Raw genomic sequence first — 14,487 nt, 5'->3', positions numbered from 1 at the left:
ACCCTCCGCGTACCCACGCTTACCGGATGTTATTGTGTTTGCCAAGGGAGTTTAGCTTCTCAATGCACTCAAGGACCAACGAGGATTTGACTTCGTAGTATAGAAGAGCCTTGAGTGCCGCCTGACTTTCGCTCAAAATTATAATTCTCTCATTTTTGTACCCTCTACTCATGTTTGTCTCCGCACATAGGTAGATGGCATAGACTTCTGCTTGGAAGAGACTTGGATATTTCCCCATAGGAACAGAGATTCTTGTTCTGGGCCCAAGCACTCCAGCCCCTACACCTTTTAGGGTCTTGGATCTATCTGTGTACCAGTGCATTGTGCAAAAATTGTTAGACCATGTGGTTCATTTGTGCCATATTGGAGAACTTATAAAATGGTCCTCTGCAATGGAGTAGCGGGCGAAATCACGTCTCTACACGAGCTTATTGTTACCCGATCATTAATCGTGTTTTAGAGATCGTAATCGCTACACGATGTTTATTGAGTTGTGGTAGCAAGAGGCGAGTACTCCATGGAGTAATCCCTTGGAGAACTTTTGTGCAAGGCATCGCAATGTTAATTAATAAAAATAATAATAATATTTTGGCGCTTACACAATATGTTATATGTAAGATCGCAATCGCTACACGATGTTTATTGAGCTGTGGTAGCAAGAGGCGAGTACTCCATGGAGTAATCCCTTGGAGAACTTTTGTGCAAGGCATCGCAATGTTAATTAATGAAAATAATAATAATATTTTAGCGCTTACACAATATGTTATATGTAAGATCGCAATCGCTACACGATGTTCATTGAGCTGTGTTGGCAAGGAGCAAGTACTCCATGGAGTAGTCCCTTTGAGAAGTTTTGTGGTACTCTGATGCAATGCAGAGCTGGAGTATATGGTCCTCCCCAAGGTATCGCAATGTTAATAAATAATAATAATAATATATTGGCGCTTACACAATATGTTTGTCCGAGCTTCTCCTCCGATTTGTGGCATGCACCTTGATGTTGACACACAATGGTGAGGGACCTACAGTTTTACGGCGACTCCGAATGGCGATTGTATTTTATGAGAAGCTTTTTCATGGCCGAAATACACTTGGAGGTTTGCCATTGCCTGTCGAAAGGCGACCGGTATTAGAAAAACTTTGGATTTCATTTTTGCATTTATGGGGGTCGGAAACTGGGCTCGAGCGCACTCCCTGCAGAATAGTAGCGCGTACTGCTAACCAGTACACCGCATTGGCGGCCGCTCTTAGTTGGACCACATTTTTTTTATGCATGTCGGTTAAATTTGGAGTACTCCTTGACCCTTAGGGAGTACTTCTTACATGCGTGCATGGGGTACTCGCGTTTTTTGCAGGGTTTGCCGCGCCGATCACTGAGAATTGAGCACTACACCGGTTCATACCAACGCAGAACTTACAGCCCTCCCGCGCCAATGACAAAACTCAACGGCTGACTATTGTCTTTAATACTGCGCCTAATAATATTATGAATACGCTGGCCAGATTTCTGTGGCCAAAAATCGGGACACTTCTAAAGCATCGAACCCGAACACACAATTTTGTTAATAGTTAGAATAAAAAGGCTTAATACAGTTTTATTTAAAACAAAGCAAAAAAATTAAAAAATGTTTATTATTTTTTACAAAAATATAACATACTATCTAAAAAAAAAATGTTAACCAAATTTTTAAATACAGAGCAGCATAGCCGGGTATGCACTAGGGATGTTAATTTTTCAGCTTTTTCCGTTCCCGGGATTTTCGGGATGTCATTATCACAATCCGGGGATCCTGGCATTAGTCCCGGGATTTAGATATTCATTACTTTTCAATAACTTAAATCTAAAAAATTGCTGCTATATTTTTTTAAAAGCTCTGCTATCATAAAATAAATAATAAATAAATGGGTTTGAAACATCCTTCTTTATTTGAAGTGGCGTTTTAATTTTTTCTCGCTGAAGTCAGGATTTATTTGAAAGGAATTTTTATTTTCAAAGATATGTTTTATTCCAAAAATTATTTAAAAAAATCAATGCAATGTAGAATAAAAATATGGGTACCAAATGCAAGAGGAAATTTCTTTAGAATTTAAAAAAATTAAAATTTTTTGTACTCACAAGGACGAATAGATAATTTTTGAAGCTGATCAAGTTACAAGGATGAAATTCGAGGATGTTATCGAGTTAATGTAAGGCCTTAACATATAATTTTTTCAAAAGCAAATATTGCGAAATTTCAAGAATAAAATTTTAAAAGGAAATTTTCAATACTTACCAGTCCTTCTGCACCAAAGGCTTGAATCTTTTTAAATTTTACAAGATTTCCTCTTTATTTCTCTAAATTTTTTAAATAATTTTTGAATTACTGACGTCAGAGTGAAAAACTAAAATCGCAATTATACTATAGTTGGCCCATGGTTTCGCGAATATATTGATAATTGTGTTTAAAATTTAGTATCGCGCGGTGCTATATGTATAATGAGCTAGACATTTATAAAAAAATATTAATTATTAAATTAGAAATATAGCCAATACTGGTCAAGAAAAGGAGTCTCTATTATTGCCTGGGATTAACATTCCTAATATGCACATACATTTTGTATGGGAAATGGCGTTGTGTTGTGATGAAAATGTGAATATTTAACATATTTCTTTTAATCTAGCTAAGTCTTTATTGTTATTTTCTAAAAAATATGTTTATTTTAAGTATGTAAAACAAAATTTGAGAAATATGGTATTTTACTGTATAAATAATGAATTTCTCAGACCCAACTTTATGATCGTGGGTTTTGAATATATATGAGAAAAGGATTGTTTAGGTACAAAACTTGTATATCTATTTGAAAAAAGGGGTTTTCAAGTATGTGGATGCAAAACATTCTTGTGATGTTTCTTGTTACACCACGTAGTTCAACGCTTGCATAAACCTGAAGAACCTGTCAATTTTAGTCTAATAAAGTGCAGATATAATGTAGCTGTGATTTACAGTTGATGTATGGCATATTTTTGACGATGTCGGTAATTTTTTTCCATATTATCTAAGTATGTTCGACGATTTTTTTAATGAAGAAAATGAGCAACGCCTTCATCAAAAAAAAAATATTAAAAATCAACGATAAGTCGCAGCTATGTATTTTAAACTCTCGCTTTATTTGAATTGATCGGGCTACAAAACTGCATACTCAAAATATGTATTTATAGGAAATCTAATTAAAAAGCTTTACGAAAGTTTGTTGATTTTGTTTATGTTGCGCAAAGATTAAACCTTGGATTTATACGGGTTTTTCTTAAAGTGTAAACTGCATTTTTATAAACAAATAATTAAAATTATTTAATTTTAAGATAAATGGCCAATCTAGTTAACATGTATAAAGTTTTGATAAGCAATTGAAATGTCAAATTTTAGTACTGAATTTAGAGAAGATGTCTCTTTTATCCATTCATAATAACTTAAAAAAATTTGTTTGTTAAGAAGTGTATCTTAAAATATCTGCCTTGACATTTATGTTAAAAGTGTAAAATATGTAAATGTACCTACATAAACTTTCGCGTGAATACCATCAAAGCATTGGTTTTGAAGGGAATCTATGTATGCATGCATGCATATGAGCAAATTAAAAAAGCGATACAATTTACAGTCGAAAAGTACAGTTTTTGTATAGATTATAGATTATTTCCCAACACTGTGGGGAACTAAGCAAAATGGCCTAGTGTATTTCGCAAATATTCAAATACATAATCCACCAACCGATAATTTTATATATTCATTAAAAGATAATTTGTCATCAGTCTGAAATAAAAAAATTATAAATCGGAAGGGTAAAATAGTATTGTGTTATTAATTCAAAAATAAAAAGTTTCATTTCACTGACGAAGGGGGGGATCTATCCCCCCCCCCCTGACCACGCCACTGCCCGGGACTAATCCCGGGATCCCGGGATTGTGACAACGCCACCCCGAAAATGCCGGGATCGGAAAAAGCCGAAAAATTTATATCCCTAATCAACATATTTGCATGCGTTTTCACATGCATACCCGGGTATGCAGACTTAGGAATATGGTGTAGAATACTTTTGTTGAGGACATCATGAAATTTCAAGTTAATCCGATGTATAGTTTCCAAGATATAGCAATTTGAAAACGCTAAACATACCCGGGTATGTTACTGTTGACATAAAGGTTAATAAACGAATGCAGGATACACTGAAAATCGGGACTTAATCGGCAGAAATATGAGAAATCGGGACACTTATACATCCCAACTTTTAAAAAATATTCAGCGGGACAATTTTCTCAAAATCGGTACTGTTCCCTCAAAATCGGAACGAATGGTCCCCGTAACTATGAAGCAAACTTACTTTAAGCTATCTAATGGTGACAATTGTCATTGTTATCAGAGTGTCCGGATTTGGCGATTTCGCGCCAATTTGGCGATTTTTTTGCATCATGCATTATCATCACTGGTTTCACCATATCCGAAATGTGGATTACGTTTACGAAGACGAAGCGAACATGTGCTACGAAGTAGTGATGTAAACATATGTAAAATTTTACCTACTCTCAGACTTTCAAATTTGAATGTATACTCGGTACAAGCAGGTGCGATGAATGGCGCAATAAATAGGTGAAGTAATAAAATAGCTTTCTCGCTTTATTTTCTGACATTCGGCTGTCTTATAGTCACATTTTATAGGCATCCCTACAAGAACAGTGATAGTCATTTGATTGATCATGTGATACTCACTGGTGATGGAAATGTCCATCAAACACTCCCATCACGTTTTTAAGGCCAATGTGCAAAAAATGATGAAAACAAATGTATACATGTGGTTTTTTATCTTCTTTCAACTTATGGCCTTATTTAGTGGTCTCTTTTTAACCAACGCAATATTTGCAAATGTGTTAGTAAGATAAATGAGAATGTGTTAGTTTCCATCACCGAATTCTTGTAGGGATGTTTTTAAATAAGGCAGTGTCAAAATATTTCTTCTCTGGCATAATTCCACCATGGGTGGGGTGCATGCAATAACACCAGACGCAATAATTCCCATTACTTAGACATTAAAATGCAGTTTCAGAAGTGAACTAGTGTAATTTTATTATTATTCTTTTTTCTAAACGGTTATAATGACAGCAGTGCATAATTGTGAAAGGAGGGGAGGGGGGCGGGAGACGCGAAGGGGCGGCGCGCGAACGCGGGCCTCCGCGACGCTGGGCACTTTCAAAATTGTATACTTACAAATCCGTCCATTTAACTTGTTCATGCACTACGTTTTGTCAAATGTAACTGGGTGACTACCTATGCACACTATTTTGCTTTATTACTCAATTGTTAAGTTTAAAAGTTGGTCTTATTGCTCAACGAGAAATGAAATAAAGCAAACCTGTGTTATTTCACATGCAATCGGGACATGTCGACGATGAAAGCGCAAGGTCAAATAATAAAGGTGACTGGACTTCTGACGAAAAGCCTCTGCAGTTGAACATGCGTAAATGGGGAATAATTGGGGCCGTCTGCTATATATTCAGCCTCAAATTTTTTACAAAATTCGACATTTATCAAATTTAAAACTTCCTAATTTAAGAACGAGAAAACTATCAAATTTGTTTCTTATTTTTATCAAAACTATTGGTCAAATCTTATAATTTTGATGTATGATGACTACAAAAACGTTAAACAACTTTAAGGCGAACTGACCCAATTTTCTCAAGTGAGCCACCCGAAGTTGAATTTTCGATTTTTTATATGTCATTGACCGATTTTGAAAAGAGGATGGTTCCGTGCGCAGAAGTGGAAAACTTTTGACTGCCATTCACCAGGGAGTGGCCAGAAGTCATTCTTGTGCGTACGGTTCAAATCGCAGCTCACAACGTCCGGATATTTATATCCACGTATCCTCTGGGTAGCAACCAAACACGCGTTTGGGAGCGAGCTAAAGTGAGAAGGCGTAAAATTTGGCGTGCGCTGGGCTTGGGTCCCGTCACGTTAAAACCCCGCCCAATGAAAAACCAAAAGCAGCCTCGGATGAGACCCCCTTTTTCTGATGACGACCACGGCAAACGTATTAAGGGCTATGATGTGGGGGTATGCAAGTGGATCCTTCAATGGGGAAGGTGCCTCTGCCCGGCTGGTTGATGTCCGAGGGGTTGAAGGACGAGAGGTCCAAGGATCTCTTCTATGAGCGCTTGGAGCGTACATATGAGCGCTGCCCCATACACGATATCAAAATAGTGTTCGGCGATTTTAATGCCAAGGTGGGCAAGGAAGGGATCTTTGGCGCCACTGTCGGCGAATTCAGCCTCCACGACGAAACGACCGATAACGTACTGAGGATGATCGTCTTCGGCAGCGCCCGGAACATGGTAATATGTAGACTAGGTTCCAGCATAAAAAGATCCACCAAGCTACATGGGTGTCTCCAGATCGAAAAACGAGAAACAAAATCGACCGTGTTGTGGTAGACGGGAGGCATGCTTCCAGTATTTTAGACGTACGTACACTCCGAGGGCCAAACAGCGACTCGAACCACTATCTTGTTGCAGCCAAGATACGCACCCGCCCCTGTGCAGCAGTAAATGTGTGCCCATCAATGCAAGGAAAGCTTAACGTCGAAAAGTTGCAATCGCAACAGACGGACAAGTTATTCGCCACTCGACTCTCACACCTGCACTCTTCAACAATCTGACATACGCGAGCAGTGGAGCCACATTTAATGCTCATTAAGTACGAAAGAACAACTGGTACGATGAGGAGTGTCAAGAAGCTGCAGATAAAAATATGCCGCCTTCAGGGCCACGCTGCGATCGGGCGCAACGCGAGCCATGTGGGACCGTTATAGGGATCTGAAGAGGGAAACGAGACGTATTTCCCGCATTAAGAAGATAGAGACCAAAATACGTGAGTGCGAAGATCTTGAAATGCAGGCCGACAGGAAAAACGCCCGCAAATTTTATCAGAGAGTTAGGAGAGGAAGGTTTCAGGACCATGGCGAACTCCTGTAAGAATAACAATGGCGACCTAGTGACCGATGTCCAGAATGTACTTAAATTATGGAGGGAACACTTTTCCACCCTGTTGAATGACAGCAGCACTGAAAGTGGTGGAGAAGACGAACCCGAGCCCCCATTAAATGACGATGTAGTCGAAGACCCGTCTGACCAGACTGTCCAGATTGTTTTTAAAAAAAGCGCAATTTCTGAAAAAAAATCGCCAAAAATCGCCAACTTTTTTAAATAAAATTCATGATCGATTTCAAATTAACAAATCTTTTATTTAAAAAATGAGATCTTGTTATAATATAGTTTTTAAAACCAAAAACGAATATAATACCTTCAGGGGATGTACAAACAATTTTCATTAAAAATACGCATACTTTTCAAAAATATTTGTTTCAACGCATTTTGCAATAGGACTGCCCAATTATTAAATTTATTATAAGTCATATTAATTAATTAATCGTAAAATCCGCTTTTAAGAGCTCGGCGCTAAAAATAAAATAAAAACCTATAAAAAGGCGAGATCAGCTATTTCCACAATTTCTTCAAAATCACCTATAGTGTCTGAATTATTTACATTTCTGTTGTTGTCATATATTGAGCTATTCAACCTTGATAACATACTGTTTGATATTGGAAACGTTTTGCAGCAGAAACTATTAGCCTTCATATAACACTTTATTTGAACCATTGAATTAAGGCTTTCCAACCTCATCCTATTTCGAATCTTAGTTTTTGTTGAATTCATTACTTAAAAATCAGCTCAATAAAAGCATATGAGTGCGCCAAGGATAATAATATGAAGGCTACTTTACTTATATTTCCAAACACTCCGTAAGCAATTATCCAAAATTCTTCAGAGTCGGATGGAATGGTTCTGAAGAAAGTTATTGACAGGTCCCTCAAACTCGCCCTCTTGTGATTCACACACTTTTCTAGTGACAAAATCAAAGCNAATCAGCTCAATAAAAGCATATGAGTGCGCCAAGGATAATAATATGAAGGCTACTTTACTTATATTTCCAAACACTCCGTAAGCAATTATCCAAAATTCTTCAGAGTCGGATGGAATGGTTCTGAAGAAAGTTATTGACAGGTCCCTCAAACTCGCCCTCTTGTGATTCACACACTTTTCTAGTGACAAAATCAAAGCTTTTTAAAGGTATTATATTGACTAGGTAACCGTTTCAAAATTTCTTCGAATAGGGTGATTAACAATTTTTGACAGTCTTTTAATATGCTTTTTAAATCAAGTTTATCACGCAGTTCATTAGCCTCTTCTGTACAATTATCGTGAAAAACTAAGTTTTGTATATTTTTGTAATTGGAAAAATTTTATTTAAATGGAAAAAATCGCCCAAAATCGCCAATGGTGATTTCTAAAATTTTTACGCGCAAATATCCGAAGAAAATCGCCAAATTGGTGCGAAATCGCCGAATCTGGACACTCTGCGTCTGACTATGACAAGGTACGAATAGCGATTACGCGGCTGAAATACAACAAAGCTGCTGGAGCTGATGGCCTGCCAGCCGAGCTATTCAAGTACGGCGGCGAGGAGCTGATAAGGTGCTTGCATCAGCTCTTATGCAGAATATGGTCAGATGAGCGCATGCCCAACGACTGGAATTTAAGTGTGCTTTGCCCAATCTACAAGAAAGGCGATCCCACCACAAGCGCCAAATACCGCGGAATCAGCCTTCTAAGCATAGGTAACAAGGTCTTTTTCAGTGTATTGTGTGAAAAACTGAAGCCCACAGTCAACGAACTGATTGGACCTTATCAGTGTGGTTTTAGACCTGGCAAATCCATCATATTAAATTACACGGCTGTGTAAAATGACGTTGAGCAATACCGCCCGGTAAACTCAATAACGTGGATATTCCACAGCGTAATGAAACAAAATGTTTAGGCATGCACCTCGACAGCAAACTTCCGTGAAAAACTCTACTCACTAAACGTAAAGCACTGGGAATGAAGCTCAGAAATATACACTGGTTACTGAACCCAAAATCTCAAGGCTCACTCGAGAGTAAGGTCTTACTCTATTCATCTGTTTTAAAACCGAATATAGACACATGGGACACAATTAAGATGCTCTACAGCGACCTCCAATATAGAAACACTCCAAATATTCCAATGAAAAACTCTTAGAATGATTGTGAATGCTCCATTATATATCACAAACAACCAAATATATCGTGACCTTAAAATCCCTACTGTTGCTTCTGAAATAAAAAAGCACGCCTTGGCCGACCAACAAGAAATTCATCATCACACAAATCCTCTTATTTCCACACGCACTTGTCATAGAGTATCATTCCAGCGACTTAAAAAAATCAATTTTAGCTCTTTATTCATATTGAACACCTGCGAATAAAATATGGTTGCACCATTCGGTGTACTCCATACTTGATTATTTTTATTTAGTAACTAGCAAATACCCGGCGTGCGTCACTGCGCCTTGAAAAGTATTTTTGTGTTGTTTAATACCCCTATTGTAATATTAATTTTGTTTAATCAATTTAATTGAATAAAATTTTTCAAACAGGTGGAAACCCTCCTCAAACATATTATCGGCAGTAAGCCTTCTTAAACCTCTTTCTTTTGACAGCCATATTGCAATATTTACTTTATCTTAGTAATTTACTTAAACTGCAATTTTCAAACAGGGGACAACTCTCTATTTTATTTCTTCTTATATATTCCTCTAGCAATACAATGGTGAAAGCTGTATTCAATTTCATGTATTAGTTTTCGAGTGATGCGCGTACAAACGTACAGATAGACAGACCGACAAAGATTCTAAAATTTTTTGATTTGGTTTCTATTGCTCTAATATTTCTTTTATGTATAATATATAGACATCGGTCAGTTACAATTTTAATAACATTAACATATGTGTAAGCGCCAATCTATTATTATTATTTAAACTTGGAGCCACTGAAAACAAATTTATAAATATTTTAATAAGCTTTTTGTTTAATTACAGGCAAACTTGAACCACATGCGTCAGGTTTCAATATGGGATATCTGGTATCGCCGTATTCGTACTCGAATGGTGGCGCAGGTGGACTGCCGGTAACAATGGTAAGTTTTTCAAGCTTTCATATCTGTGTTGGCTTTACTATAATGCGGCATTCCCTTTATCCTTTAAACGACAAAGAATTTTTTAATGAGACTTAATAAGAATATGGACTTGCTAATATGGGAACAATTTATTGCACCTTTATTTGCCAAGAGTTCTTCAACGGCTCGGCGCCAGTGAGTCATTCGCAATCGTATGCTGCGAATGCCGCAATATACTAAAGCCAGCCTTTCGACATAAGCTACTATTCCATATGAACACAGATATATTCCTATGGACTGTTGAGAGCGAAAAAAAATTTTTAAATTTATGATGGCTAAAAACGTATATGACCATCATTAAAATTTCCTCATGAATGTTTTTTGCTTTTGATGTTTTTTTCATAAATAAATTTGTTTATGTTTTCTTTTCTAATAAACACACACTGTGATTTATGTAACTAAAAAAAAGTATGTATGTGCCAAGGTACATTGAACAGGTAGTATCAGTAGAGCAGCTGATTGATTTATTTTCAAATTATTTGGTCTCGAAAATGTCAAATATTTTTAGTTTTTTCTCACAAAAATTCTGAATTGTTAAAATCCATTTGCATGTGAAACCTTTTTCCATACAAACCAAGCGATTGAATAGCAGCTTTTGGAACGTTCGCCCAACTCAGCAGCACGACCGCTGATTACTGGGCCTTGCAAAGGATGGATCAATGCTTCGAGAAGCAAACAAACTTACTAGGAAAGAAAGTTGCATCAATTTTTATTTTTTCCAATTTCAATTTTTTATTTTTGTGCCTTGGTATGTGTCATGGCGCAATAAACAGGTGAAGTAATAAGGAAGCATTCTCTGTTCATTTTCTGACGTTCGGCTGCCTTATATATCACAATGTTGCCTTTATTCGTTTAAAGTTTTATGTGTTGCTTCTTTGGAAGTATTTACATATATTTTGGGGGCACTTTGGCCATTTATTATTTGCTTGCAACATTGTTTTTTTCTAAAATTATCCGTTTGAACTTTTGTGGAAAATATGTTTTTTTCAAAAATTTTCGTTAGAATTTTTGTATTCAACAATTTATATTGAGCTCGAGGCCGTTTTAAATTAAAATTTATATTGTGGAAAAGCAACAATAATTTGAAAAAATTTAATTTTAACAATTTATATTGAGCTCGAGGCCGTTTTAAATGAAAATTTGTATTGTGGAAAAGCAACAATAATTTGAAAAAATTTAATTTTAACAATTTATATTGAGCTCGAGGCCGTTTTAAATGAAAATTTGTATTGTGGAAAAGCAACAATAATTTGAAAAAATGGTAGAAGTGATAGCTATTTCGGAAATCACCGCATTTCCTCATCAGACTTCTTTCAGTAGGATTCGAACCGACGATCCCCCTGAATCAGCCAGTTGCCTATGCACCGTGCTAAGTACGCCTTGTAAATTATCGTTTGCTTTATTCCACCATTTTCATTTTTGCTATGCCAACACAATCAAGCGCAGCTACTCCGCTGCAATTCACTTGATCATGTGGTTGTTGGTATTGTTGGTTTTTTGCTAATAATTCTATTTTTTTTTTGAATTTTTGTGGAAAAATACTATATAATTTATTTGTGATTAAAAAATTTATAATGCCTAAGCCAAGCTGTGTAATTTGCAGAAAAACGTGGACTTACGTCCGCTTGTTCCCCTCACCAGCGGAGCAGGTTAGGCTGAATAACTTGGATATTTCAAATATTTAATGGGTAATTTCTAGCACCACCAATTTCTCCGAAAAATGATTATCCCACAGCCATGAAAGAGGCCTTCCAATAAATGTGAAAAAGCTATTTTTAAGTGCAGGATAAATTATTTAAATAAGCGCTTAAAAGGCAAATGTAATAATCGATTAATCTTTATAAACCTCCCATGTATACCTATTTAAATTTATTTATTTAAACCTTATAACCATCATCATAATTTTTCAACATATATCGTGTACATAAATTTAAAAATCGCCGCAGTTTAAAATTTTTAGAGTTTGGTTAGTTTTTATTCTTGAAGTTTCCCCTTTTTAATAACTTGAGTGGAATTCCAAAATTTTCTTAACTTTCAAAACTTTGTGAATTGAGAAATTTAAGTAAACCCCAATAATTCAATATAATGATGAATTCAGTGAATTCGAAAAACTTATAGGCCTACTTAAATAACATAATACTTCGAGCTTAACACACAGCTAAAATTTCAAACTCAAGTCAAATTTGACACACTTTTTCCATGAATTAATATTTTCAAAAGCATCCATTCATTAGGTTTGTTCCCCAAGCTTCTCGAAGTCACTTCGAGTTACATATACGCGCTCCGCAAGTAAGTTATCGAGTTTCTTTGATATACGATTGCTCGAGTTTTTCTACAAGTAGCTTGTGGGACGAACCTGTTATATGTATATTCTTGTAATGATATTTCACGATATTCAGTTGAATATTATGAAAATACATGTTACACAGTCTTGGGGGAGGAAAATTTACCCAATTTCCCCTACCTGTGTCCGCCACTGTAACCATTAATATCACGTGTTGCGTTTTTGTATTCACGTTGCTGATTTCATATATCTAATTTCATCTCTTCATAAAATTATCAAGATTTGTCTATGCATCCGTTAATATTGTTCTTGAAAGAATTTCTTTGTCGAGCGTACTTTTTATTTTGATGTCAGCGCCATCTATAGGGGTATTCATGATCCGGTGCATACAGTTTAGCATGGTGCATGGATAGCATAAATAGCATGATTGGCTAATTTTGTTGTTGTTTGAACACATGCAACAAAAACAAGCATGCTATATATGCTATCTATGCACCATGCTAAACAGTCCTCTTTTTTTGACCCATTGTCCTGGCAATTTATTTATTTTATACGGGACGGTAAATGTTCTGTATTTCTTTTAATGTCCTGTATTTGTCCCGTATTCGGTGTTTCGACGCCTTAACAGCTCATTCAAATGATATGGCTATGAACGAGTTTTAAGTGATGTTGGTATATGATCGTAATTTTCTCCATAAACAGTTATTTTTTTCCTAATCTGAATGCCTGTGTTTCGATTCGGGGAATGCATACAGTGACCAAAATATAAATTAGGACTCAACATTTTAGCAAAGTTTGGCAATATTTCCTTAGTTTATTGTTTTATTATTTTTTATGAAAGTAAAGCTGTTTTCCTAACAAAAACCATATAATACTGTTTAGGTGCGACTGCTAAGACCAGGCGCCTAAATTTGTGCTATGTGCTGCTGCATGTCCAAAAATTTCCTTCATTAAATTAATAAAATCTTCGCACATGCACTTCTCAACTGCCATGTAATAAAACTTTCTTAAGTTATAATTTGATGGCAGTTAAAAGTATGCTCAGCCAAGTCTGATGCATCTTCGGCCAACTATCCGGATTATTTTTCGGTCTCTGCAAGGTGGTAAATAAACTTTACCATCTGCCACAGTGCCTACTCACTTTTTACTTAAATAAATAACCGATGCTCGGCCTAGTCTGATGCATCCTCCGGACAATGCTTCCGGAGCCATTTGCGGACCCTGCATGACATACAATCTTGAATAGGTGGTAAAAGAACTTTACCATTGGCCACAGTGCCTACCCACTATTTTTGCACCAATAAATATATATATATTTTTTTTATATAAATACAGACAAGTAGGAATGAAACGATGCCATGCAGGTATCGATACCTTTACTTGGAAGTAGTATCGATACCTTTACTTGGAAGTAGTATCGAAGGAAAGTATCGATGCACGAAAAATATTGAATCTAAAGTATCGAACCTACTCTTATCGGTACTTTTGGCTATGAAAGTATTCCGTGTGAACTCAATTAAAGTTAATTTTGTAAGTAATAAATTAATCATCCTTGGCGAATCCTAAACTCCAAATAATAAAAGTGAATAATGTAAGAACTGAAAATAAATAAAACAACAAAACATAACAAAAGTATATCTGTGGACTTTTGACAAAACTACTTCCTTGCTTTCTGTAGGTTGGAATTTAGAGTTAATTTTAAGGAGCTTCCAAATAGAATTTTTAAATTTTTATTTAACTTTCATTAAGATAGCATCTTAAACTACTCCTATAAACGATTAAAAATGTCATACGAGAACTCAGTTAATTGTTGCTTTGAATAGAAAATTATCTCAATCGGGAGAAGTTGTTTTGTCAAATGTTCACAGATACGTTTAATGATGAATGGTATTTAACAGAGATAATACCTTGAAAAAGTTTACAAGAAGTAATCTCGTTTACCCTTAGAACCGTGAGTTGGGCACTCAGTGCCCATAATCATGTTTGATGTTGAATTTCGGGGGTTTGGGAAGTCCAATTTAGTTTTTTATCGTAGACAGATATATTGTACCTTGGTTTATAAGTTTACAAAATTGCAGGTGT

General features: G+C 36.0%; 1 protein-coding gene across 2 annotated transcripts in view; it reads left to right on the top strand.

The window, feature by feature from the left end:
- The window catches only part of pan (transcription factor pangolin), an 826,450-nt gene that overhangs the window by 71,574 nt on the left and 740,389 nt on the right, over nucleotides 1-14,487 (top strand). For both annotated transcript variants that reach the window (XM_017628344.1, XM_017628276.1), the window contains exon 3: nucleotides 9,985-10,082. In XM_017628344.1, coding sequence (XP_017483833.1) covers nucleotides 9,985-10,082 — 98 coding nt within the window. The remainder of the gene's footprint in view (nucleotides 1-9,984; nucleotides 10,083-14,487) is intronic.

Source organism: Rhagoletis zephyria, unplaced genomic scaffold (assembly GCF_001687245.7).
Source record: "Rhagoletis zephyria isolate East Lansing unplaced genomic scaffold, Rhagoletis_zephyria_1.1 Rzeph_scaffold_00004, whole genome shotgun sequence".
In the NCBI taxonomy this organism is placed as follows: domain Eukaryota; kingdom Metazoa; phylum Arthropoda; class Insecta; order Diptera; family Tephritidae; genus Rhagoletis; species Rhagoletis zephyria.
The sequence above is the reverse complement of the archived record's forward strand: the minus strand, read 5'-3'. Positions and strand labels throughout refer to the sequence as shown.